The following is a 26,117-nucleotide window of genomic DNA, read 5'->3' as shown; positions in this document are numbered from 1 at the left end:
CTTTCAGAGAGAAGTGAGGTGCTGGTGAGGATTTAGTGGTGCAGTTGGTGCAATTGTAAATACGTTCCCTAATTACACATGTTACCGAAATCGCAGAATGAAGAACTTAGCGACACCAATGTGGTGTAGATAAGCAGACACTTCTTTACTGACGGCCGGGTGTGTGAGTGAGTCCTCTCACGATCAATGCACACCAAGCTTCAGAATCATACACCATATATAGAACTTATTCAGGCATATTCATTAAGTATTCATGCATAATCATAGTATTTCCCGTAAATCATTAACATACTCTCCTCCCATATCTGATCCTGCGCAGTAAAGCTTAGAAAGGTCTAGAAATGGGTCTGGGGTACGATTTGGGTAGGTGGTATATGAGTCGGTGGTCGCGATCTCCCCCTGCCGGAATTACCTTTTACTAAAGTTCACGGTTTCTTGGCAGGTAACTACAAGCTGTTCCAGTCGACTCTCCCCAGTTCCCATTAATTCTATATTCTGACATTTCAATACACTTTCTACATACAGAAGACTAGTCAAATACAAAGAAATCTGTAAAATCCCAAATTTTTTACCTAAGTTTTAAACAATGATTCTAGCCCATTCTTCTGGCCTTGGTACAGGGCTGTACAAAGGATTTCATAACAGCTTTTGCTGTGCAACTACAAGTTTCATTAAAATATATTTCTTATTCCAAATGATTTTATAAAGTCAATTAATTGTAACTTATTAGCAGATCTGTAACACACATACAGTAATTCTGTATATGTAGTCAAATCTTAAGCATTTGCACAAATAATTGATATTTCACAGTAAATGTTAATACTTTCCATTTTTCCTGTGCCATTTAAAACTGAGGAAAAAATATCCATGTAGCTGTTTTCAGGTCAAAAGCTGTTTAGCAATATACGTTAATACGATACCACAGTTGCAACAAGTGTCTCTCTTGAACCCCCTTTTAGAGGCAATGTTGCTGAGGCAGGCTGCAGTTCTCTCCTGAAAGCTGGAAAGCAGAAATCTGGGTACATTGCTTTTGGAGTGGCATTGAGGAACTTGCAGTTCATGCAGCCTTCAGTTTTAAACATAATCTGAAATGTGTATGGTTGATAAGAAAATTAGAAGTCTGAAAACCATTAACCCTTTAGAAAGAGAATGTTTTTAAGGGAATATATGCCCCATACTTTGTCTATTAAACTGATCTGCTTGATTGGGGATGAGAAGAGCCTTCCCATAGCAGGTTATTCCACAGCAGTCTTCTGTGCAAGTTTTTTCTCCATGTTCTGAAGTGTTTAACTACCACTGATTTAAAGACCATTCCTATTTGGTTATGAGATTTTTTTCAAGTTCTTACACTTTATAACATACCAATTTATCTTTTTTTTTTTTCTTACCTTCTTTTTCCTATCCTGCTTTAGTTTTGCAGATGTTCCTTCCTATCTCTAATTTTGTTGCCATGACTACTGTCCCTCCACGAATTTATTCTGTAACTTCAGGGTCAGTGGAGACTTGTATAGGATGTAGTGTGACATCTTCTGTATTGTTTTCACTTTTGCTGGACTTCAGTAATATGGACAATAGTGCTGCTTACCTTCCATATATCTATTTCTAATGAGTGCTGTTTTGTCTCTGTTTCATGACTATTGCATTTGTGTACATTTTTAAGAGAGGACTGGAAAAATAATACCTAATATCTCTCTTAATTTTTTTCTTGTCCATTTCTTTCCCTTTGTTTTCTTCTTATTCCCCCAGAAGTTTCTTCCTTTTTTTTTTTTTTTTTAAACCAGCTTTTTGAAAGACAGCTTTCAAGTGCCTTTTAACTTGCAACCATTTCACCAGTCCCCCACTGTGCAAATTAGCACTTCTAGAGGCCAGAACAGGAGATACCTATTCATGTTGCAGGGAAGCAAAGCAGAGACATTATAGTACTGAAGGAGACATAAATTTCATGAGTTAACACACTGGCAGATATCTGTATGGACTTTTAGTTAGTGTTGGGTGACCTATCACCTCCTCCTTTCCCTAGATTTGAAGAATAAAAGACTCATAAAATGTGAAAGAGAACAAAAGGGAGAATTTAGGCTGTTTCAGAATGTTAAAGCTCAGTGAAGTGAAGTGATATAGTCTCATTTTTCCATTTCATTTAAAAAAAATCAACATTCTACAGTAAGCCACGTTTCACTTGTGCTCACCCATCATCTTAAAGCCTCAAGTTCTGTTTATGATGAGGAATCTGTATCTCTGGAACCAAAACTACACAGCGCTATTCTTTGAACCACCATAGCAATTTGGCTTTGTGTTGGTTTTGTTTCAATTGCATTCAGCCTGGAACTTGCAGTCAGTTCTGTTGTTAACGTACTGAGAACATGCCATGTATGTAGATGCAAATTTATGCCAGTGTAAATTGGAAGTATGTCAGCTGAAGACAGTGGATTGCACCATTGTAGAATATGGGTCCACAGCTGAAGTGTGTGCGAGGACATAAATGCATCTGAGGATTTCAAAAGCTTTCATGATGAATGATGGAATAAGTAGCAGTCGTCTTTCTTAATTTAACAAAACCAATGGCCAAACATTGTAAATGGTAAGGAGCTGACAGTGCTAAGGCATGTCATGAGCTGAGAGGTTTCTAAGGCTCACAGTGATTTACTGGAGATCCAAAAGTTTTTTCAGTATCCCATCTCTCAGCAGTAATTGCTCTTAAATACTCTGCACGTTACCAGAATTTCTTAGGAAAGTAAAGGCCAGAAGAACCAACTATTTCTCAAAAGCATGGGTATGAGACAAGGTCAGTCAGTCTTGCTGTCACCTGAGCTCTGTCTGATTTTATTTTATTCTTCTGGTCATAGCAACCCTTCAACTTTTTCTCAAAAATGGAAACACGGTGCCTAAATGCCTTGTAGCCCACATGCCCTACGCAAACATACTCTCAAACATACCTACATGTTTTCCGAGTTCTGTGTTTCCTACTACCTCATCTCGGCTTCCTCACTGCTCATAAACATTACAATATATTCTAAAGCCATACATGTTACATGGCTTTTCTTCTGAACTCTTTTTCTCTGTTACTCAGTCTGTGTACAGCTTGTTTTCTTCATGAGCTGCTGATCTCTGCTACTGATACATGCTCCTCCTTTTTTAAGTAAGATTCCTCACTGTCTGTTTTCCTCATGTTTCAAAGTTTACTGTCCCTCAGTGGCCAGTGTGAAGTCCCAGCGTTAAGAACTAGATTTGCTAGTTTTAGGGTAATGCCGTTTCTCCAATTTTATTCCAATAAGCAAACCTGGCTGAACTGCTTTAGTCATCACATCCTTAGAATGGTCTCCTCCTTGCATAGTCCCGTCAGTATTTAGCTGGCTCCCCATTTTCTGCAGAACTCAGCAGTACTGTAGTTCCATGTCAGCCAGAATGAACATCAAACACAGGCAGAGCAGGTGCCCCGCATCACCACAGGCAGTCTTGTCCAAAATATTACTACTTTTTTTTTTTTTTTAATCATTGCCTTTCATTTTGAAATCCTCTTTCATCAGGACATATTAGCCTTTTCCTTGTGGTCTCTTTCGCCACTGACAGAACATCTCTCTTTATCTGTGAATCTGAGAGGAACTTATGTAGCCCCATCACAACTTAGCTTTTGGCTAGCTCTCGTGATTTTTCCTTTGAGGGCATAAATACACATGCCTGTCAGCTTGACTGCTTTACTCCTAGCTAGAAAGAGCCACGTTTTCAGGGATTCTGGTTCTATGTTAAACTAATACTAATGCCAGATGTGATTGTATTTGATTCCATCAGAAATGAGGGTTCGGTTGATCATACACTCTTATCACTTGATCAGTCTCACCTCCCAAATAATTTATGAACTTGCCAACCAGTTGCCAACGAGGAAGCAGGTGGGTCAGGGACAGACACAGTTACTGCCCCACCACTGAGAGAAAGCTCAGTTATGGTATTAGACAGCCAAGAAGCTATTGAGGCTTTCCAAGTTCCGCAGCACATAAACCAGCTGCTTCTGCAGTTGGCTGGCTCTTACAGAGTTTCTGTCTCTCTATGAAGAACTCCAGGTTTTTCTTATTTGGATGTCAGCCATCTCTTCTTGAGTACTTAGAGAGCTGATTTTTAAGGATACATCTATATCAGCAAGTTTATGAGGTTTATTTTGTCATCCTGAGGACTAGTAGCATGACATGGCTGGCATCAATGTGTGTTAGCTTTTCGTTTGCTCTGCTCACCAAACGACGGCAGCAGCGCAGAGCTGGCTAGGAGCGATTCCTGGTCTGTACAGCTCCTTCCTTCTGCTGCAGCACTGCGTAGTTTCACGTGGGAAAACCATGGGAGCGAGTGTGCTTACTCTTAAATAGGATGGGCCCTGTCAGACCAGTGGTCAGGCGTGTGCCGAGGCGCTGTTCAGTTCATCAGTATTAAGATGCGCTGTTTGTCTGTCTTGCTCTCTTGGAAGCACTTGGTGAATCTAGAAAGCTTGCATATCTTGAGATAAGCAGAGGTCGTTGAGCCGAAGAATATGGTATAAGAGACATGTCTGTAGTGAGAGTGACATGTGAGTGTGAGGCTCAAATGGGACATTTGAGGACAGAGGATTTTGGTGTTCTTAGGGGTTGTGAATGCTACATGGAAGTTGATATTAATTTCCCATGATACCAGTTCTTTTGTCTGCACCGATTGTCTCCATTACTCTCTTGTGCAAATTTAAATCTTAAAATTGTCAGATGAAAGACTCTTGCATAGTCCTTTTCAATCCACATTTCTTTCAAATAAGGGGATGACTCTATCTTGGAGAACTTCCCAATTTTTTTCTATTACTATATGAAATACCATCACTGTAATATTTATATCCTAGTTGTCTTGACAAAAATGAAGCTTTTCTTACATGGAGCATTTCCTATTCTTTTTTTTTTCCCTGGTGTCAAATTAGACTGTCATTTATGGCCTGTGCAGAAGATAAATGTTTCCAAAATGCGACCTTCTTGCTTAAGCAAAGATTGTTCAAAATGTAGACAGTAATAATTACTCATTTTTCCTCACAGGTCTCTTGTTATCAGATCACATGGCACCTTCGTTATTCTGTATTCAAAGGAAGCAGTGCACAAGGTCTTTCATAATACTGGGAATTCACTGGGGGGAATGCAAATGAACTCTGCAAATGTGCCACATCGTATCCATGCCTGGCGTGATTTTACCAAACTTCACTGAAGCTAAAGGAGATAGAAAGGTTATGCCATGGTGAGGATCTGATTACCTTCTTTTTATGACTACATTTTCAAGTATATGCTGTGTCCTAGATTTTTATTGTCCACAAAAAGTAGTTAAAAAAGACGTAATTATCTAATTTGGATGTTACATTATGTTATAGCTAGGGCTGTGCTGGAATTTCCTCCCTAACAATATGATATAGTAAAAATCACTCAGTTGTCACTTTGTGTTTTAGAGACAAGTATTGGAAATTATAAAAAGTGTGCTTGAATTTGAGCTCTAGAATTAGCTATTCCAAGAATTAATTTATCAAAGGATTGAGAAATTATTCTTCTAATCTTCATCCTGACAGATGTACAGAATTCCTACAGAATTTGTAAGTAACTAATTTTACCTATTGCTACTTTTTTATTGGATTTAATTGTTTCTCTTTATTCCCTGCAAGGTTTCCAGAATTCAGTTTTCCAGATCCTCTCATCTAGTCCCTCTCTTCTTAGGCTTCATAGCAGTTCTATTTAACTGTTGTCTTCTGCTTTGTAATCTGCACTTGCAAAATTACAGCTCTGTATTTGAATAAGTCTCCACTGCAAGCAAAAGATTGGTGTATTTGTATTTTGTGCATAGTTCACCTGCCTTTAAACTTGCTGTTTTCAGGGCTGTTCGCAGTATAACTGTGACAGTTGAGTCCAGGTTACTCACTCAGGTATCTTTCCTTTTTCTTGGTCGAGTTTTCAGGATGAATAACTTTGGTAGGACTAGCCTGTGCCTGGTACTTCTTCCAAAGACTTTCACTAGGACTTGCTTACCATGTTCAGCAACTTCAACTGTTTCTCTCCTGTCTGCCTTCACTCATCACTCTGTTCACCTCCTGTTCCGTGCTTGCTTGGTATGTTGTTGTTCAGTGTTGAGAGGCTTTTGTTATCCCCATGACAGTGGTTATCCACATGAGCTCCAGTAGTACTGGGCTGGATAAGCACAAGATTAGAATGAAGATTAGAACGTACTACCAAATGTACTCTAACATTTTCAGAAATCTTTTTGAGGAGTGACCACAGGCAAGGAGAGAACAGACAAGTTCTGGGTATGAATTAGTAAATGTAGAATTTAGATGCTAGGATAAAATTAAAAGTAAACAATCCTGAAAGGTCAGTATTACATTCTCAGGGATCTCCAGTTCATATAAACTAGTGCAGCTCCTTGTAGATGCAAGTAGTTCTTTTAAATCACTCCTAACGAATTACATTGGGTAGAGAAAGCACCTTCTGCCCTGAAGTTCAATAGAAGATTGATATGAATAGGGCATAAATGGTAATCATTCCATACAAACAAATTTGTAATATTTAGGGAGGATAAAATATTAGTTACACTACAAGACTAAGGAAAACACTAAATTCTGATTTGTGTTTGGCAAATGGTCCAGGACTTTGATTTGACTTTTCTAGTCAAGTCCAGTACTTAGAGAGTTAAGTCCAAATATGAGCAATATGAGTGTAGGAGGGTGTAGAAGATGTAACTTCTAGAAAGACTGTGAATGGTTTGCAGCTTTGGAGGTGTGATAGATTCAGTTTGGCACCACTGCTCTAGCAAGGGCACTTGTGAGAAGCACATCACAGCAGCGATGGATACCTGTAGGCTCTCCGTTACTGGTGCTACCATAGCAGGGATGGTGTGCAGATTGGAGAAGGTGGCTACTAGAGGAATAAGAGAGGAGAAAATGGGGTGCCCCAAGCATCAGCGTTACTCACTGTATCTCTGGTGTTATGACTGCACGCAGAATTTTATCAGAAAATGAGAGGGAGAAACAATGTCTAACCAAAGGATATATATGTCTAATTGAAGATATAACAGAGAAGAAATTTCAGAAAACTCACAGAAGTGTCCAAGGTCTTTGAGAATCACAAAACATACCTAGCAGATTCTTCATGTATATTTCATCTCTGATTCAGAGTTTTGGGGTGGAGAGCATTTATTCTTGTATGGTTTCGATTGTTTCTCCTGTGTTTGCCTTTCTTTCTTTTCAGCCTGATAAAATTTTTCTGTAAGTTCCAAGATCTTTCTGTGGTCTTTGGACAGTTTTAGTGTAGTTTTCATCCCTTGGCTACAACGGATTTCTACATAGACGTTTCTGCCATTTGCCTCTCTATGCTGAACACATTCGAAGTAGGTGATGTTTTCTTCTGTACCTTTAGACCAGCTTACTGATCGGCCTGTCTTTGTAACATCCCTGGACAACCTGGCCTCCGTGGTGTTTTTGCATGGCTGTCTATTACATTTCTGCCTAAATTCTTGAAGATAGGGAAGAGCGTTACTTCTTACAAATATGAGAACATGCACCGCTGTTTGTAATTCTTGCAGGAGTCAAAGGTCACCAGTGATTTAAAACCAGTGGTTTCTCTTGCTGACACATTCTCAAGTACTTCCTAGACAAATGTGCAAATTGCCTATGGTTAGAAGTTGTTTTAGGTTCGTGTAAGACAAGTATTTTTCTCCGTTTGACGATAAGTGCGATCAGTAGGGGGGCCAGAATAGCTACAGCAATTCAAAACTGTTTTAACATGAAATAGTCCTCCACATCCCATTCCATGAGACAGAGGAAAACGTACTGCGAGATCTTGTGTCTCTGGGAAGCTGGTAAGCATGTTGGAAATGGAACAGGCACTAGTGAATTCTCTCCATTTAGAAATATAAAGAAGTAAATGGACTAAAAAATAGTGGAACATGCAGTTAATTCACAGTGCAGTCTAAAGCAATGGCTTGGGGGCTCTGATTTATTGAATATTTATGGTTCACTCACCAGTAAAGATTTCAGTGAATTCTCCTCTCTTTTATGCCCCATTTAGTATTTTACTCTGCATCATTTTTCTTCCTGTCTGTCATAAAATGGGAGGCTATCATTGCTTCTGTTTGCCTTCCTTGCTTCTTCCTCTTACCTTTTTTCATGTCTTTCTCTTTTTTTCTTTTAAGATTTTCACACGTCTGCCTTTCACCTACCCTGTTTCCACCATGGCTCCCAAGAGAAGGCATCACTTGTGCTTTTCTTGCTGTTGTACTTGGCCATATCACAGCCTTATGAAAACGGTGTCATTGATCTGAAGCCTTCAGTAATCTCAGAATCCCAGGCAGTTTGTGCAGCCATGAGAGAGTTTTTTGTGAGATATAGCCTGACCAGTGCTTGTGACCACAGGCCATTTCTTAACTGATTTTGCTAAAAAAGGTGGTAGTAAAAAAAAAAAAAAAAGGACATACCCTGTGATTAAGCATAAAATTCAAGCTGCTTTACAAAATGCATAAATGTCCCAGGAAAGAGTTTCTCTTCAAGAGGGTATTTTGAATAATAGTAAAAGATTTTCTTGTTTTGACTTAGTTCTACTGAAATTACTCCTCTTTGCTCATAACTAAAGGTTAATTGCAGAAACTGTTGTCTTGTGTTTTCTAGTGCAGAGATGTGTTTTTGGAAACTGTAAGATAATGGCAAGTCTTTTCCATTTTCCATGTAATCTTCTTCCCAGATACCGTAGAAGCTTTTTCCACCGTTACTATCCAGTCATCACTTTCTCTCCTCTCTGGCTGCTTACAAACCTGGGAAGTGTTGTCCCAGGTCAACCTCCTCCTTTCTTCAGTCCTCTTTTTCCTTCTTTTCTTTCAGGTTTGTGCTGCTCTTCCTTCTTCATCCAGTTTTCTCTCAGTGGCAATTCCTGCTTACTCCAGAGGCAGAGTGAAGGTGTCACTCCCTTGGCATGCCTGACTGGGCTCTGCCCTGGCTCTTGTTGCTGTGGGGTAAGTGATAAACTCTTCTGATACCATTTGGCTGTTTTCTATTGGAATTAACAATATAGATGCCTTAGGATTTGAGAAGCCCTGTACAGCAAAACCAGATCATTTCATAAGAGGCATACAGGAAACACTCCAGTCCTGTCTTAAAGGCCTGATATCTGTCATTTTGCTAATTAACCAAAAGCAAATACAATGGCCAAAACATGTGCTAACTCCAGTAAGTAGGTCCGCAGATACAACTGAGGGACTAGAATAACCCTTCCTTCCCAAATGTCAGTTGCTCTATGTAAGCCTGGTGATATTAACAGCCAGTCACAGATTTATTTTCCTTGGAATATTTTAGCCAACGCTTGTTTGGACATCCCTTTCCACCTTTGTAAAGAATAGCCCCTAAAAATTTGCATACAAAGTAAGGTCCGAATCTCCTTTTCTTCCCGTTCTTATGCTGGGGTTGTGGTGGGCGTTGAAGCAGCTTGAATAGATTTAGAAACTCAAGAACTGGGTTTGTGTCACCGTCACCCACTGGATGTGCACCTTCTGGCTGTCTGCGTGCCAGCCGGTCCCCGTGGCGGCGTTACTGCTTACAGCTATCAGACGGAGTAACTGGTACCAGTGTGGAGAGAGGGGAAGGAATCTGCGGTTGTACGCTGGAGAGGGAGTACAACCTCTTTGCCCAAGGACCCGATGAAGTTTATTAGCCACCAGCTTTGGCTTGGAGCCTCAGCTGTGCGCCGGCCGGCGCCGGGCCGTGGCTCACCGCGTGCCTGCCTGTGATCGCCTCAGCTTGCCATGTGATGATCGTCTCCCCCTCGCCTGCCTCCTCTCTGCAGGTCATTCCGTGATTCTCCCCGGCTGGTGCCACGCTGCCAGAGCCGGCTTGGGGGTCCCTGCCATCGTCACCTGCGCTGCTGTAGACGGGCTGCGTGGGCGGCCGTGGCAGGTGCCTCGCTGAGGGGGCTGGGGTACACTTTCAAGCTCATCAGGCTTCTAAGAAAGCAGTGGAGATCACTGAAGGATCGATAACTTCATAAGCTTAAAAAACCCAAGGCTCTTTGTACCCCTCCTTGCATACTTACTGCCTTCCATGGTGTTTCCAGCTCACCCCTGCTAAAAAAAAAAAACAACTGGATTTTTGTGCCCTGTCGCTGCCTGGTTCCTGCGGCAGTTCAGAGCTGTCTAGCACAGGCAGAAAAGTGAGGAAAGGAGAGGCGTGTAATTCATAGCCCTGTCTTTGCAGAATCCTTCAATTCTAGGCTTTTTAGGATCTTACGCAAAATGCATTTAACCCTTTTTGATACAGTTAGATAAACTCACTAGTGCTGTAGCAAATAAGGCTGAAATATTGCAGGGCACAGTCCAGACTAACTAAAAAAGAGTTTTCCCTCTGTTCAAGCAGCTAAGCAATGAAAATTTCCCCTGTAACCATATGGCAAATGCATTTGGAGTTTTAATATCTGGGTGATTATTCTCTTTCTGTTCCTGATTGATATGGAATGTGACTTGTTTCTTTTCAGAAAAAAATTGTGCATTAGTGAGTTTCCTTTCAGGGAAAGGAATGTTCTTATGCTCTTCGTTTTAACAAGCTGTCTCTGTTGTCCCAGCCAGCATGAGACGATGCTGTTGTGCTGGCGGTGAGACTGCTCAGGTATTTGTAGGTGGAGTAATTACAGCGATCTAAAAAAAGATTTACTTGCCTCTGCAGTTGCAGTACTTCCATTCTGGAGTGCTATTAGGTTTGGGACCACCTGTTTGTATAGGGGATTTTTAACCATGAGAGGCTGAGGATTTCAGGAATGCCCAAGGAGGAGCCGGCTGGCTTTAGCCAAGGACAGCACCAGCCCCTGGGCAAATCTCGGTGTAAGAGACTGATGCTCTGACATTTGTCCTCCTTGCAAACCCATGCAAAATACACATGGAGTCGTAGTGAAATGAAGGGGAAGGAGAGGGGAAGGCTGCAGGGGTCCCTGGGGCTGTTTCCAGGGGGGCCCTTCCCCTCCCTGGGGCTTGTGTGAGGGAAGGGGCTGGGGGCTGGGGGGGGCTCACACGGCTGCAGGCTGGTACCCGCGCTCCGGCGGTGTACGGATGCCTCCTGTAGGACTGCAAGGGAAAGAGAGATGTTTGCAAATCCTTGTCATTTGTATTTTCCATCAGCTCCTTCTGCTTTATTTTAACAGCTCACGAGAGATTTGAAGTGTTGTTAGGGTAGTTAGTTGTTGTCTGCTGAGCCATGGGGGTGTGACACCCGCTTGCATTAATTTTTAATGTGATACCAACTTACAGATACCCATTTATTTGAAAGAAACAGATAGGATTATGTGGAAAAAAGAGAAGGGAAATTATTTTGACTTAAGTATATTGCTTTTCCAGATCCTTAACTAATTATATTTTTCCCCTTTGAAAATACATCTGGTCATCAGAACTTAGTCTTTTAATATCGAAACTGTTTTGTTGGGGGTCTTTAAAACTTTTTTTTTAATTTAAGCATTATGTTCTTATATAATTCATTTTTTAGATATTCAGGAAAGATTTCACTAATCCAAGCAACTGTTGATGAGTCTCTTTTTCACAGTGGTGTTAACTGCTGCTGGTAAATACCTTTCCTGCTCAGTTCCCAGCAGGTGAAATAAATGGCAACTCACAAAATAATGTGACACTTTACTGACAGTGAGTTAAGGTTTCTGTGTCATCAACATGTGTAAAGCAGTACTGGGTGCCTGCATCATGTCTGTAGATGAGAAGTCCAAGATAAGACAGGAGAATGCAAAAAATATGGGTGGTGACAGGGGAAGCTTGCAAGTGACAGAAAAGTGAACCCAGGACAGAGATGCTGAAATAACAGAGAAACTATGACAGTGTTATAGGGAAACAGAAGGGGAACTCCGGCAAGAGAGACGCAAAAGCAAAACTGAACCAGAAAGGCTGGACAGGCATACAGCAAGGAGTCTGAAGAGGAGTTAAAAGGGAGGTGATGAGAGAATGATCACAAATGATCACAGAAAAATAGTTGGGGGGCGGAGCGGGAGGGGAATGAGACAGGAGATGGGATGGGGTGGGGACACAACAGGGGAGTTGCAGGGGTGTATTAGGATATCAAAAGAATGAGAGGGGCTGGGTTGAAAAGGACCACCCTGAAGAAGAGGAAATCTTGGCTGCAGTCTGCCGTCCCCTCTCTGTCAGAGATTTATGGGAGGTGATCTCCTCTCTAGTGCTGGTGTGTTAATACATCATTTCACTTGCTCCATTTTAGATATTTCAGGAAAGCCTTTTGTTTGCTCTTAACAGAGAAAGCTTGTTATCCAGGGCTCGTGTATGCCTGGATTCTGAAGCATACTGTAATCATGCTGTCCCTTATGATGAGCAGTGCAGGGTCTATTACTGAGTGATTATTTTGGCATAATTGACACTTAGCTCCTAATTTTCCTTTTTCAGGGTTTCCAAAAATACAGCAACAGTAACTGGTAGTTTTTTTGTTCATCGCTGTGTAACAATATTACAGATTATTTTTAATTAGGGTAGTTTGAAGTTAAGCTAATGATCTTTTTTTTTCCTCTTAAAAGTTCGACACAAATACGACATCTTATCTACATTGCTTTAACAAAAACTGGAGAATTTTGGGTTTAAATGGTGAGAGAAAACTGTAAAAAATTCATAGTGGTTGTGGGAGTTGAGAAGGGGAGTCTTAGATTCTCCATCTCTTTATCTTCGAACCAAGTCTAGGGACTTTTCTGGAAGATTCAGTTTATCCAGGGAAGCAGACTGAGCTCTGCAGGGAGATGGTGAGCTGCAGCGTCACTATTTGCTTTGAAGGGTGCTGTGAACACTTCAGCCCTGTGTGAAAGTATCTGAACAAAAAGAACAAGTGATCCTCCCTAATTATGGTGCCTGTTGAAAATACATCCCATGAGCCCATTTTCACTTGGAAAGATATTGGTCAACGTGCGGGTTAAGGAGAAGAGACGGTGAGTTCAGAGATATTTGGAGGGAAATGGAGAGTATCAGAAATTTAATCAATTCAGATGTCTTTGATTTCTTGGGAGGGAGAGAAGAGCGAGCCCTCTTCTGTTTCAGTACTCAAATTGCTAAACTTAATTTTCAAAGGGCACAAGAAAATAGCACTGTGCAGTAGTTCTGAAATCCATGTACTAAGCTTAAAGAACTTAGAAAAGTGCCTTTGCTCTAAAACATGATCTATAATATTTTAAAATAACGTCTCTGTCTCCAAATTCAACATGACAGGCAGTCCAGTCTCTTTTCCTTACTTTCAGTTGGTGTCACATATCAGCCCTGAGCACTGATTAAACGAATCAGAACTGTTTAATCCATCCATCTGTAAGTAACAGCAATGTACATCTCTGCCATCTCCTTTGAGTATTTTGCTGCTGCTGCCTTGTACGCTGCTCCTCTGCTGCTTAGCACCAAACAGCTCACGCTGTTAAGCATGCCAAGGATAAATTCATTATGCTCTTTATTTTATCGTACTCCAAAGTGTTTTACAACATGTAGTACAGCAAAGAAGCAGCCTGAAGTAACATTTTTGTCTTCTCCCTCTGCCTCTTAAACTTCCCACTGCCCACCCACACACACTTCCCAGTTACCTCTTTCTTCAGACAGATGCTGGCTTGGTTTTATTCTCAGTTTTGGTAACTGCCTGCGGGATGCATTCCAGTTCAGTGTCACCAGTCTTTTTTCCTCTTTGCTTGGCATGTTTCAGCTAGCTCAATTTAACTGCAAAGAGTTAAGATTTATCAATTTGGTATCAATTACTATTTTACATCCTGAGGAGAGTTACGGGGAGAATGCAGGCAAAACTCCCATCTAAACTCTTTTTGTAACTTGCATTGGTTTTGGCTGGTTTTTTTGCATGCTTAACAGTCAGTCAGCCAAGGCCTAGATAGAGAGAGTGCATAAAAATGAACAGATTTCACCCTTATATTTTCTTTCAGATTGTATATAGGCTTATTGCTCAGTCTTCTTTAGGACTATTGAATGGATTTGATTTGTACCAGCTTAATCTTAATTATTGGCTTCAAACTACTTTATGGTTTCTAGCGGACTGCGGTTATATCAGATTATTTTTTAATGTATCAAGTCTTTTTTGTTTGCTTTTTTTTAATAAAGAAGGCTACATTAGCAATAATAATTTCCTTTGCCTACAACCCTGAATGGGCATATATTGAAAAGTACAATGTAGTATTAAAAGAAAAAACCCAAACCCAAACTGGAGATAAATGAATGGCAGAATAAATAATTTATGCTAATGAAATTACTGCAATTAGTAGTTCCACAATGACCCTTTTAAAAGCCACAGCTGTTAATGTCAGGAAGTGCTGTCACTGCTGACCTTATCATAAGAGAAAGTGACAAATTGAAAATGCAGGGAAGACCAAGCCTCAAAGAGGTCTGTTCGGGAACGATTAGTGTTTTCTGAAAACCAGTGTGAATTACAACCAGCTGCTCTCTGGCTCGGCGTGTCTCCCATGCTGTGCCATTTTGTTAAGCTCGATAACAATAGTTATTTTGCCCCATTGAGACAAGTTGTCTCGGGCCACTTCCAGCTCTACCGGAACCCACTTCTCCTCTCACGGATTTACAAATAAAACTGTTGTTAGAGGGCTTTTCAGGGCCGCCGGGTAGAGACCTCTCATAAGGATCATGTGTAAGGAGGTTGCCTTTTGCTAGGAAGAGGTGTACTGCAGGGTGCATGTGTGTCACACACAATGGAAAAAGGAGAAAAAGGCTGAAACGCATTTCAGTCGGAAGCCAAGCACTGCGCAAATCTGCATAAAATATCCATTCCTGCTGACTAGCCTTGCTTTTAGAAATACTTTTTTAAAGAGAAATTTATGCTGGCTTGGCCTCAACTAATGATGTCCTGATTTTTTTTTATTTGTAAAGCAATTAAATTCTGCTTTCCCTAAATGCAGATCATTCTTTATTTAGTTCTTTGTTTAATTTCTGTTTTTGTAATCATAGGTGAAATAGGTATTCTTCTAAACTAGCTTTTAAAAGTCACAAGAAAATAATGAGGTTCTTACTGAGAAAAATGGCAAGTGTTTCTGCATCAACCTGATTGTAATATTAATGATGTAGGCTTAAAACATTTAACTGCAGCAACAGCCACTCTTGAGCAATTTTCCCAAAGTTCCCTAAGCATTATTGACAATGCTTTGGTAAATTATGTGTGACTTTCCTAAGAGTTGGTGTAGCTCATTTAATTCATATTAATTGATTTTTAGGCTTCCCTTGATTAATTGAACTGCGTTTGTCTTGTACAGAATGCAATAAATAATCATTAAAATGAGGGAGATGTGACTCCACAAATTATAAAGTTTAACTTTGCTAGAAGTCATAGAGGACAAAATAGAAGTTACTTACAGTGATGGTGTTAAATAGGTTTTCTTAATATTTCCCTGTTAATTTTGCATACAGTACTCTTGCTTAGACATGTATATGCATATATTCTAGCAATATAGGTAGCTAGGATCTTTTAAAACAAAGAAAAATGAATTTTGGCGGTTCCTTATTTCACCTTTATCATAGGGAAGTATACTGTAATTCAAAGTAGGGTAGTAGTATCTTGTATTTGCTAGGTCAGTTTTCAAAAAATTTGGAAAACGGACTTTTGAGCTTCAGTCCAGGAACAACCTCTCTTCTTGCTGTGCGAGGTAAAGACAAGCATTTTACCTTTGCATTTTGCTCAGAAATACATGACTAAATGACCATCTGGAGCTGTTTTAAATATGCCTAACCTGTTTTGCTTATCATAGAGTATGTCAAAAGAGTTTTCCAGTCTCAGAGCTGCATTTCTTCCCTGTGATGAGACAGAAGCCCCATGCAGTGGTGTGTGGAACCCAGCACAGCCCCCTGGGGCCACGGACCACTCTGGAATCCTTTCTGCAGCATGCTGAGATCTACTCAGAGCTGGAGGTACACTTCGTGTTTTGATGCCTGGGTGGCATGTAGGGAAGTGTGTCAACTGTCACAGATTAGAGTGACTCTAAACTCCATTTAATTACCTGATTTTGGAAACTGGGGTTTGTTTCTTTGCTTCACGTAGAAGCTCTTTGAGTTCTTTACCTGTCTTTGGAATGAAGGGTCCATCCATTTGAGCAAGGACAATGTCTGGGGGGGGAGTGATGGTGCCACAGTACAAGTGTGGGAGGGGAAGCAAGTGCCACCGTAAAAGATAAACCATGGAGAGAGAAGATGCAGTTCTGTACCTGGAGATTTTGTGTGCAGCCAGTGACCAGCTGAGGGGTAATAAAAGCAGGAGGAACAAGTGTAGAGCCTTTCCATCAGGTCTTGTCACCTCCTCGTGGGGCTGGTGGCACTTAGCCCCTGGTCAGTGCTTCCGCCTGCAGTTCATTTGTGGCCGGTCAGTCCACAAAGACAGAAGGGAGGGGAAACTGCTTTGGAGCTTTCCCCCCGCACACACACACGTGTTCCCTAATCCCTTTTGCAAATGCTGAAGACAAGCCGTAATCCATTACATAATCCATAATTAAAAATAAAAAGTATGTGGTTTTATAAAAAAGTGCAAATTAAATGCTCAGCTGCAGTCTTTGCATAAAGTTGCATCTTGGTGCTACTGCGTGAGATAAATAATGGGAGCTGGCTGGCTTTTTCCCACTTCGCTAGCTGAAGACCTGCAAAAATAAATGGTCAACAGAAAAGGGTGACTGCTATTTTTAAAGTCTATTTTTAATAAGTTATCCCATGCTTCATTATTAAAATTAATTTTTAAAATTATTAAAATACTCTTTTTTTTTTTCTCTCTCTGAATTCTCATTTGATGATGACCGAAAGATAATTTGACAATTTCAAGTGCTGGATGCTGTGCTAGCAGACAACCCAAAGCTCCTATCTAGCCAGGTGCTTGAACACTGAGCCATTTTTATGGAGCTTTATGCAAGTACATCAAATGCAGCACCGTTTGGTTTTTTCTATAAAGAAAAAGACATAAAAGTCTTAAATAAATTGAAAAATAAAGCGAATGGAGAGATCTGGGATCTTTACAGTCATCTGTTACAAGTCAGTATCACAGCTTTGTCTTCTCATTTCAAAACGGTCAGATTTTTAAAAGATAGATTTTGTAAGTTTTATAAGATTTCAGGAGCCCACCAAACAAGAAGAGCCCTCAGGATCTTCCATGTGATGAAAGTTTAAGCCCTCAGATTTGTCTTCCTCCTTGTCTTATCAGCCATATCCAAATCAGGTTAATAAGAGCCTCCTCTGGTTAAAATACAGCCTTTTATAATGAATAGCTGCCAGACAAAATGCATGGAGGGATGGGGGGGGGGGGGGGGGTAACCCCCAAACCCCCCGATATCTGAAACAAGTCATTTGTACTTGGAAAGATATTGTCGCTGGATATTTTGATACGTGTTTCTAGCCTGGCAGGCAATAAATTGCTATTTCAGCAAACCAACAGGTAGTCTTTGTTCATCAGTCTCTGAGTCTATCTTAACCTTTCAGCAAACCTCTGCTGGCATTAGCTGCTCGGAGTGATTACTAAGCATTTGCCATAATTTCCTTTTGCTTTTATATTTGCGTCTTTGCTAGGTGCTGCAGGTGGGCCTTGTACCACTGAGACACCTGGTCACAAACACAACCTCAGCAGCTGGACAGACAATCTGAGCATCTCAGGGGAGCTGTGGGGCCTCTGGTGGGAGCAGTTATGCTGTTCTTATTAAATTCTTCATGTCAGCAGAATTATGTGAGCTACAAACAGGATCTACCAAAGGAAACAAAATAAAAAAGGAAAAGACAGCACTTCCAGTACTGAGACCCATGAAACGTGAATTTTATTTTCAGTTCAGATTTTTGGGGCTCATATGGTATAATCATTCCAGAACCATACCTAATGACCCATGCGCCTGAATAACACATTACCTTTTGCCCTGTAGGTACAAGAGCTAAAATCCAAACTTGCTTCTCAAGAGGTAGAACTGCAACTGAGAAATCAAGATGCTGAAGCTTTAATTGCTAAGATAGAGTTTCAGACTGAGAAAGTGAGCCAAGAAAAGGCCATTGCAGATGCCGAGGAGTGAAAGGTTGGTCTAATTCCCCTATTTAGTGCTGTTGAGCTATATTTAGCAGAAAATAAACCTTTTTAGGTGAGCAGTTTTGAACAACTTCCTCTCCAGGGAGCATAAAGTCTAAAGAATTATTATACTTACACATGTAACGGCATTTCACACTGTGATTACCACTTGACCTTTCTTTACATTATGCCTTTTCCCAACCTTTTAGCTGTTTTAATGAGATGAAAGAACAATAAATACTGAGCTCATTCAAGCATTTAATGGATGTGGATCTTGAGAATCAGACCTGTTTGTAATACGGTAAAGGTCAGAGAGTCATCTCTGAGCACTTCAGGTTTCTAAAGGCTTTGAGGCTCTAGGTAAATTGAACAACTCAATTGATACAGAAGTTCATTCCAGTATCTCGCAATATTACAAGGTGCAAACCTTGACTTTCAAGATTATAATAGCATTCCTAATAATACGTGTCATCAGTGCTGAATCTCCTTCTTTTTGCTCTCAGTTCAGCCTATTAACATTAGTTATCAACATCCATGTTGGAAATATAGAAGTTTGCATGCATTAGTCCTCACCACAGGCTGAACAGAAATGCATAATTTCATCTGGACCCTTAAGATTTTCATCTACTGTTACAAGCTCAGTTTTTTAAATAAAACACCAGCAGTATGGAATGCTATAAACTGAAGTTCCTCTGCCTGTAAAGTCCAAAGAGCTGATTCAGCTCTGGTGTTTTGCTGTGAAAACTGATATACGTTGTGTCATTTATCAATCTCGCAGAGAGAAAATTTTAATTGACTTGTCATAGTTGTTAATGCCTGATTGTGAGCTAAGGAAACTTCAGGTGCCAAGAACTTTGTAAACAGTTTTCAGATACTGATCAACAGGGAAGACTATGCTGTGAGCAATGAAAATGGTCTTTCATTCTCTTCTGTTCAGTTTCTTAAAAAATTATTATTATTAGGTGATATTTAGTAGTTTTCTAATGACCTTGTGTCTCATCCTGATTTTATTGAGGGAAAGGTGATTTTTGATGCTGAAATAATTGAAGCCTGGATGAGGACTTTTATGTTTCTCTGGTTTATGCCAATTATGGACTTCAGCCTTTTGCTTATCCATATCTTACACAGGACTTAAAAATTGCAAATAGTGCAATAAATGAAACTTGCACAAATTGGATCCAACAGCTCAACATCCTACCAAGCACTTTTCAGTGGTGCTTTTCCTGTATTAGTTCCATATGCTTCTGATGGATTTGGATGATGAAAATACACCCTTAACACAATTCTAATCAGCTCATTAAGCAACTAGGTGAAACACACAGAGTGATTATTGTGGGATAATCACATCTTTGGGCCACTTTGTTTCAGGGATGAAGTTCAGCACATGACGCTAATGATTACTGTACTCCCCTGTTCATTGCTTTATTGCACTTCTGAAATGTTTTCATTGGAAACAAAAGTGTCATTTTGTGCTGTTAGCCTAGAACATTTTCATAAAGTGGATGGTAGTTTCTAAATATTAATCTTCTGTAATTATTGTTACCAAAAAAAAAAAAAATCCAGCAAATGAGAATACATCTTCCAGGTAAGTAATTTGTGAATACTGTTCATAATGGATAAAAATTAGTCACCCTTTAAAAAATTATTTTGGCTTTTCTGTTCTATAGATTTCAGACTGGAGTTTATAAGAGTGTTTTGAGTTTTACAACAGTCAGCCATTGGGAGGTATTGCCTTAGAATGAAGCACTACTTAAGAAAAGGTGAAGAGTGGAAGTCACTTTAGATCAGACTCATCAGGAAAAGTGGGGTCAGCCTGGATGCCCCATAAATGCAGCAGAGCTACGTATCTGTGTAGTAATCAACAAAGGTCTGACTATGAACATGACTGCTGAGGTTTTTAAATAGTAGGCAGTAATACCGCTGTCACTTTACTGGCCATTTGCGTGCTCTGAATGATGCCAGCCAGAGTGGGTTACAGATGCAGATGGTTATGCCATTGCCTTTTAAAATGGGACCTACCCCTTCAAAGGAAGAAAACATGCAGAGCATAGTGTAGGTATATGGGTGATAGTGATACCGCCTGACGAGTAGGAGCAAGGGTGGATCCAGACTGACTAGCTTTTTTGATTTACCTTCCTCAGCTACAGTGCATTCTTTATTTGCATGGTATATTTGAGCCACTCTACTCATGGTCTGATTCTAAGGGCTCACTGCTTCCAGCTTTTCTAACAATTTAACCATCAGTGAAGAGCTCTGTACCGTAGAAGTTATTGATGTAAAGGGGACTAAACTTCTGAAGACAGTAATTAAAAGCTCCTTCATCTCTTTGTGAGAGGAAGTAGATTCAAGAAATACTGTCCTAAGGCTTATCTGCAACCTGCTTTATTTAATTTTTCCTCCCTTAAAAAAGAAAATCATCCTGTCCTGTATTTTCTTTGGGCATCAGCAAGCAAAGAATAACTAAGCATAAGAAAAAAAGAGACAGAACTCGTGTGACTTAAATTAGCTTGTTTGTTTTAATGGAAAATATTGTCACACTGGAAGCACTATGTACGGTAAATTTAATACTTTTTCGCCTGGTTATATCCTTAAAAACTATGACAGAAGGAATGTTTGGCTGTTACAAACTTTTTGCTTCAAGTTAATTTCAGTAACAGGTCTCAAACCATGATAGAGAAAATATAAACTAAACCAAAACTGCAACTGTATGTACAGTATTTTAATTTAAAAAATATGTTGTGGCTAAGATGCTGACCAATAAACATTGGGGATTTCATTCTCCAAGCTACATCACAAGGGATGGGGGAAATACTAACTTTTATTAGTAACTCATCATTTGTAATGTAATGCATATAGGTTTTTAGTCTTTGTTATTTCCAGGGACAGTGTCTATCCATGTCCCGTGTAATAAATGTGTACATGAAAAGTGCCCCCAACAATTGTAGAAACAAGTTTTGTGAGGATATTAAGTTCTTACAGAAGCTTGTTACTGCCAATGCATACTGCTTGATCCACGTATTACCATCTTGATCACTGTAGTATCCTCTTTCTCTGTAATTAGATTTTGTTTAAGCAAGACCTGACAGAAGATGAGCCTGTGAGATGAGCATGAGGTACAAGGATAAAGATGAACCAAATGTAACTTAAGTTCAGCCCCAGGTAATGTGTTCTTAAAAACGTGTATGATAATCTTCCAAATATGCAGTTGCAGATGATACAGAACACCCTCCAGGGCTACTTTACCAAATAAACTGCACCAATGAAATAATAATCAGCTTTTAAACAGATAATTAAATAATTGCAGAAAAATTTGTGAAGGTGCTCAGCTTTCACTTAAAACTGCTGCTAGCTGATATAAGGTCACTGATCTAAGCCACTGTTAAACCAAAATAAGCATTTTGACAAATCTGTTTGATCTCCAAACCTGAAATTAAGTAAGTACGGTGTTTTCATATAGGATACTTCCTTTTCTCCTGTTCTCGCCCTTATTGAGACCTATGGTTTCAGACTTGGAACTGAAGAATTAAAAGAAAGAGGCAGATTTACCAAAAGATGGAGGCTGGTTTGACAAATCTGATACATTTACATATACCCCAAAGATGCAGTGGATGTTTTGCTGGTTAGGGAAATCCCCAGTGTGTCACTAGAACTGACCATCGGCTCCCTGGTATTTTCTCTGATTTTCTAAAGGGGAGCCCTTTAAAGAGGAAAAATGAGGGAGTGAGGGGGGAAAAAAGGTCATGGCTCTCAACATCTTAGTGAAAAATCTTCACTTTCTCTCTGCCGTCTCTTGTTTAGCTCCAGCTTCTGCATTTGAACATAGATCATGAAATGTTTGCAACTTACCTGCTGAAATGGCATAAGCTATTGAGTTCTCTCCTGCGTCCAGTAACTCCTCGGAAGTAAGAGACTGCCCTAATATCCCCCAGCTTTTTTTGTACAGATACTTTACCGGGTCTCCTGCCCTGCTTTGCTAAATCTGTCACCTTTGTATCCCACAGTATTACATAGAGTCCTAAACTCAGGAGTCCTAAATTCTTGTATGTCTCAGACAGTGATCTCCAGGTTTCTGTTGGCAACCAGGAGCATTCACTACCTGATGTCTTCACCAGCTTACAGGCTCCTTTTTTGAAAAGCATCCATGCAGATAGGTGGTATTTCACATGCGTACAGACATGCTTGATCATGGTCTGGTGGATAGGTTTGTGTCCTAGAAGGACAGTCTTCATACTAGCTGTTGTTCATCAAGAGATATTAAAAGCTTATCTAGAAGAAAAAAAAATACTGAAATACATATTACCCTTATAGTTCCTGTCTTTTATGTCCTTAGATAACGAGATGGCAAAGAAAACATTAATTGCAGTATTTCATGTTGTAGTGTCCTACACCGGAAAGAAACTGGGCATCACACAAAATCTGTTAATCCAGTATCCATTTGAAAAATGTATGTAGTCTATTATAGTCATGGAAAGGAACAGAAATTGCATAAAGCTGTTGTTGCATGGCTGTTGCACAACGTTGTGGTGGTAGCGTGCTGTCCTTTGTTACCCTGGAGGAGAGTAGGCTGTGCTAAGCAATAGTTGGTTGATTAACCTGAGAGGTTTAGTCTTACGAATGCTGAACTAGTCTTTGAGAGACCCATATTCCATATTCCTTTCACCATCAACCTGGTGAGTGCTACCAAAATTGTGTGGAAGTGCCATATTCTTTGGTAAGCCAAAGGTAAAACGTTTTTTTCATCAGGTTAACTGCAAGTATATTTAACGTGATAATAAGGCAAAGTCATTGAGGCCAGAATCAGAGTACCCTATGAAGAAGAGAATTTGAAAAATGAATATTTCAAGTATAAACCATTTTTATCAGATAAAGCATCAGTACCAATTTCTTACTTTTCAGTTTGTAAAACTGAGTGGCAGAGGATGATGGAGAATATCCAGTTGTTGTAGACACCTAGATATTCTTTATGATGATACAGACATTTGTCCATAAATATAAACAAAAATGGTTTCTGGTACACCAATCCAAAACTATGCTGTTTCTTCTTCACCTCTTTTAAATTCTCAGTGTGTTTTCTGCACAAAAGGGTTAGTCAGCTGGTTTCCACCTCCTGTCTTGCACTACTGTCCTTAAAAAGGCAGAGCAACATGCAGGGATGCTTTGTGATTCAGAGCAGCAGGGAATAAAGGAACTTCGCGTACCAAGTTTTCTTTCTGGAGCAATGAAAATAAATGTGACCTAGCTACCCAGAGGTTAAACTACTGCTTTAGTAGAAATATCAGATACAATATGAGGTCATAAAGTCACCGAGATGCCTGTTAACTTGAAATGATTGTAGGTAGCTGATTTGCCAGCACACCCCTCTGTCTCCAGCTCTATATCCTATTATCCTCAGTATGTGCAAGGCTTCACTCTTGAGCAGCTGCGTGTGCTAGCCAGCATAGAGCGTATAGGAGCTTTACTGAAGCAAGCAGTGGTGACTGCCTTCTGGAAGTTCTGGCACTGCAAAACTCAGCTGTCATTGAGGGTCCAGCCCACCCACTCTTAGAATCTTGGAATCATAGAATGGTTTGGGTTGGAAGGGACCTTTAAAAGTCATCTAGCCCACCTTCCCTGCAATGAGCAGGGACATCTTCAACTAGATCACGTTGCTCAGAGCCCTGTCTGATCTGACCTTAAATGTTCCCAGTGATGGGGCATCTACCACTTCTCCTGGCAACCAGTTCCAGTGTTTCACCACCCTCATCATAAAAAATTTCTTTCTTGTACCTATTCTGAATCTCCCCTCTTTTAGTTTGAAATTATTATCCCTTGTCCTGTCTCAACAGGAGTCTGTCCCCATCTTTCTTATAAGCCCCCTTCAAGTATTGAAAGGCCGCTGTAAGGTCTCCCTGGAGCCTCCTCTGCTCCAGGCTGAACACCCCCAGCTCTCTCAGCCTTTCCTCATAGGAGAGGTGCTCCAGCCCTCTGATGGCTTTTGTGGCCCTCCTCTGGACTTGCTCCAACAGGTCCATGTCTTTCCTGTGCTGAGGACTCAGAGCTGGATGCAGTACTCATGAGAGTGGAGTAGAGGGGTAGAATCACCTCCCTTGACCTGCTGGACAAGCTTCTTTTTATGGAGCCCAGGGTATGGTTGGCTTTCTGGGCTGAGAGCATACATTGCCAGCTCCTGTCTAGTTTTTCATCTACCAGTGCCTGCGAGTCCTCCTCTGCAGGGCTGCTCTCTATCACTTCATCCCCCAGCCTGTGTTGATACTGGAGGTTGCCTCAACCCAGGTGCAGGATCTTGTACCTGGCCATGTTGAACCTCAGGAGGTTCACATGGGCACACTTCTCAAGCTTGTCAAGGTCTCTCTGGATGATATCCTCTCCCTTAGTTGTGTCAACTGCACCCTCAGCTTGGTGTAATCGCAAATTTGCTGAGGGTGCCCTTGATCCCGCTGTGTCATTGATGAAGATATTTAACAGTACTGGTCCCAATACAGACCCTTGAGGGACACCACTTGTCACTGATCTCCATCTGGGCCCTGAGCCTGTGGATGTAACTATCTAGTCAATTCCTTATCCACCAAACAGTCCACCCATCAAATCCCTATCTCTCGAATTCAGAGAGGAATGTTGTGGGGGACATGTTAAAGGCCTTACAGAATTCCAAATAGATGACAGCCATAGCTCTTGCCTTGTCCACGGGTGTAGTCACTCCCTCATAGAAGGCCACTGAGTTGGTGAGGCAGGACTTGCCCTTGGTAAAGCCACACTGCCTGTCTCAAATCATCTCCCTGTTCTCCATGTGCCTTAGAGTAGCTTCTAGAAGGATCTGTTCCATGATCTTCCCGGGCATAGAGGTGAGGCAGACTCTTCTGCAGTGTGATGATATAAACAGGAGATGTTAGTCCTCACCGTGCAGAACAGATGGACTCTAGAGCCAAGCACAAACCCACCTGAGTGTCGGAGTTCTAGAGGTCTTCTTTATGCATGACATAAAAGAATGGGGTTAAAAATCTTTGTGTATACAGACATTACACTGCAAGTGTGAATGCTTAAGGAACTCTGATTTGATTTACAGCCTTATTTTTCAACGTAAATCTTAAGAGTCATTGTTTTAATATGTAGTAGCAATCTGAGGAGACACATATCTGAGACAGGAGGAGTGTGCAGACGACCTGCTGAAAGCTGTACCTGCTCTTGTTGGCGCTACAGCAGCCTTAGGCATGTTTAATAAAGTAAAGATCAATCAGTTTGATGTCTGCAAAAAAAAAGAATTGTTCATCATTCAAATAGTTCAGGCTTACTAAATGGTCATTCCAGTGCTCAGCTGCCAAACACAATCAAATTTCCATCTCTTCTCTGGGCAGCGTGCTCCAAAGCAACAGGTGAGCAACTGCTGTACCTGACCTGACAGCCACCAATGGCTGTACTCAATGTTATTTCCGCAGTAATGGTTTTACTGGTATATAAAGGGAAAGTGCCCGAAGACTGAAGCTGGAAAGCCACAAAAGGCTTTATGGGAAAGCTAATGATGAATGGGACATCATATAATATCTGAGAGAGAAAAAGAACAGTTAAATATGAGAGCTAGAGAAAGAGAAACTAAATTGCAACTTCATTTTCTTACAGTTTGTATTTAGGGGCATAAGATAACGTCCCTGAGTTCTTCTTTTCCATGTACCTTTGGTGACAAATTCAAGCCAGCCCGAGTGCCACTGGGATTTATTAATTGCAGAAATACAGGAAAGTCAAAGGGAAAGCATTTAATGGTATTTATCTGCCAAACTCCTCAAGCAAATAACAAAATGTGTTAGTGAGGGTGAAGGCCTAGGCTTTTTGGGGAAATAGTATTTTTGCTTTGTACTGCATAATGTTTCTAAAACAATAAGCTAGTGCAGGATTCCAGTTTTACATTTCTGATGGCAATAGGAGTCAGCTTCTGGTTCTCTGAAATGGAAAAGTTTTGGTGAACTGGAATGTCTCTTCTTGGAGGTTGATGACTTCTTACAAGGTTTAATCAGCTATAAGGAGCACATACAGTATTGTCTGCAGGTCGTCAAGGGGCATTATTTGAAGGATCCAGCTTTCAATCCAAATTATGTTCGTACAAAAT

General features: G+C 40.5%; 1 protein-coding gene across 1 annotated transcript in view; it reads left to right on the top strand.

Moving 5' to 3' along the window:
• DNAH11 (dynein axonemal heavy chain 11) overlaps positions 1–26,117 on the top strand; it is a 132,255-nt gene that overhangs the window by 58,820 nt on the left and 47,318 nt on the right. Inside the window, 1 exon segment of the mRNA XM_040593597.1 lies at positions 3,830–3,884. Coding sequence (XP_040449531.1) covers positions 3,830–3,884 — 55 coding nt within the window.

The sequence above is a fragment of the Falco naumanni genome, chromosome 4, assembly GCF_017639655.2.
Source record: "Falco naumanni isolate bFalNau1 chromosome 4, bFalNau1.pat, whole genome shotgun sequence".
Lineage (NCBI taxonomy): Eukaryota > Metazoa > Chordata > Aves > Falconiformes > Falconidae > Falco > Falco naumanni.
The sequence above is the reverse complement of the archived record's forward strand: the minus strand, read 5'-3'. Positions and strand labels throughout refer to the sequence as shown.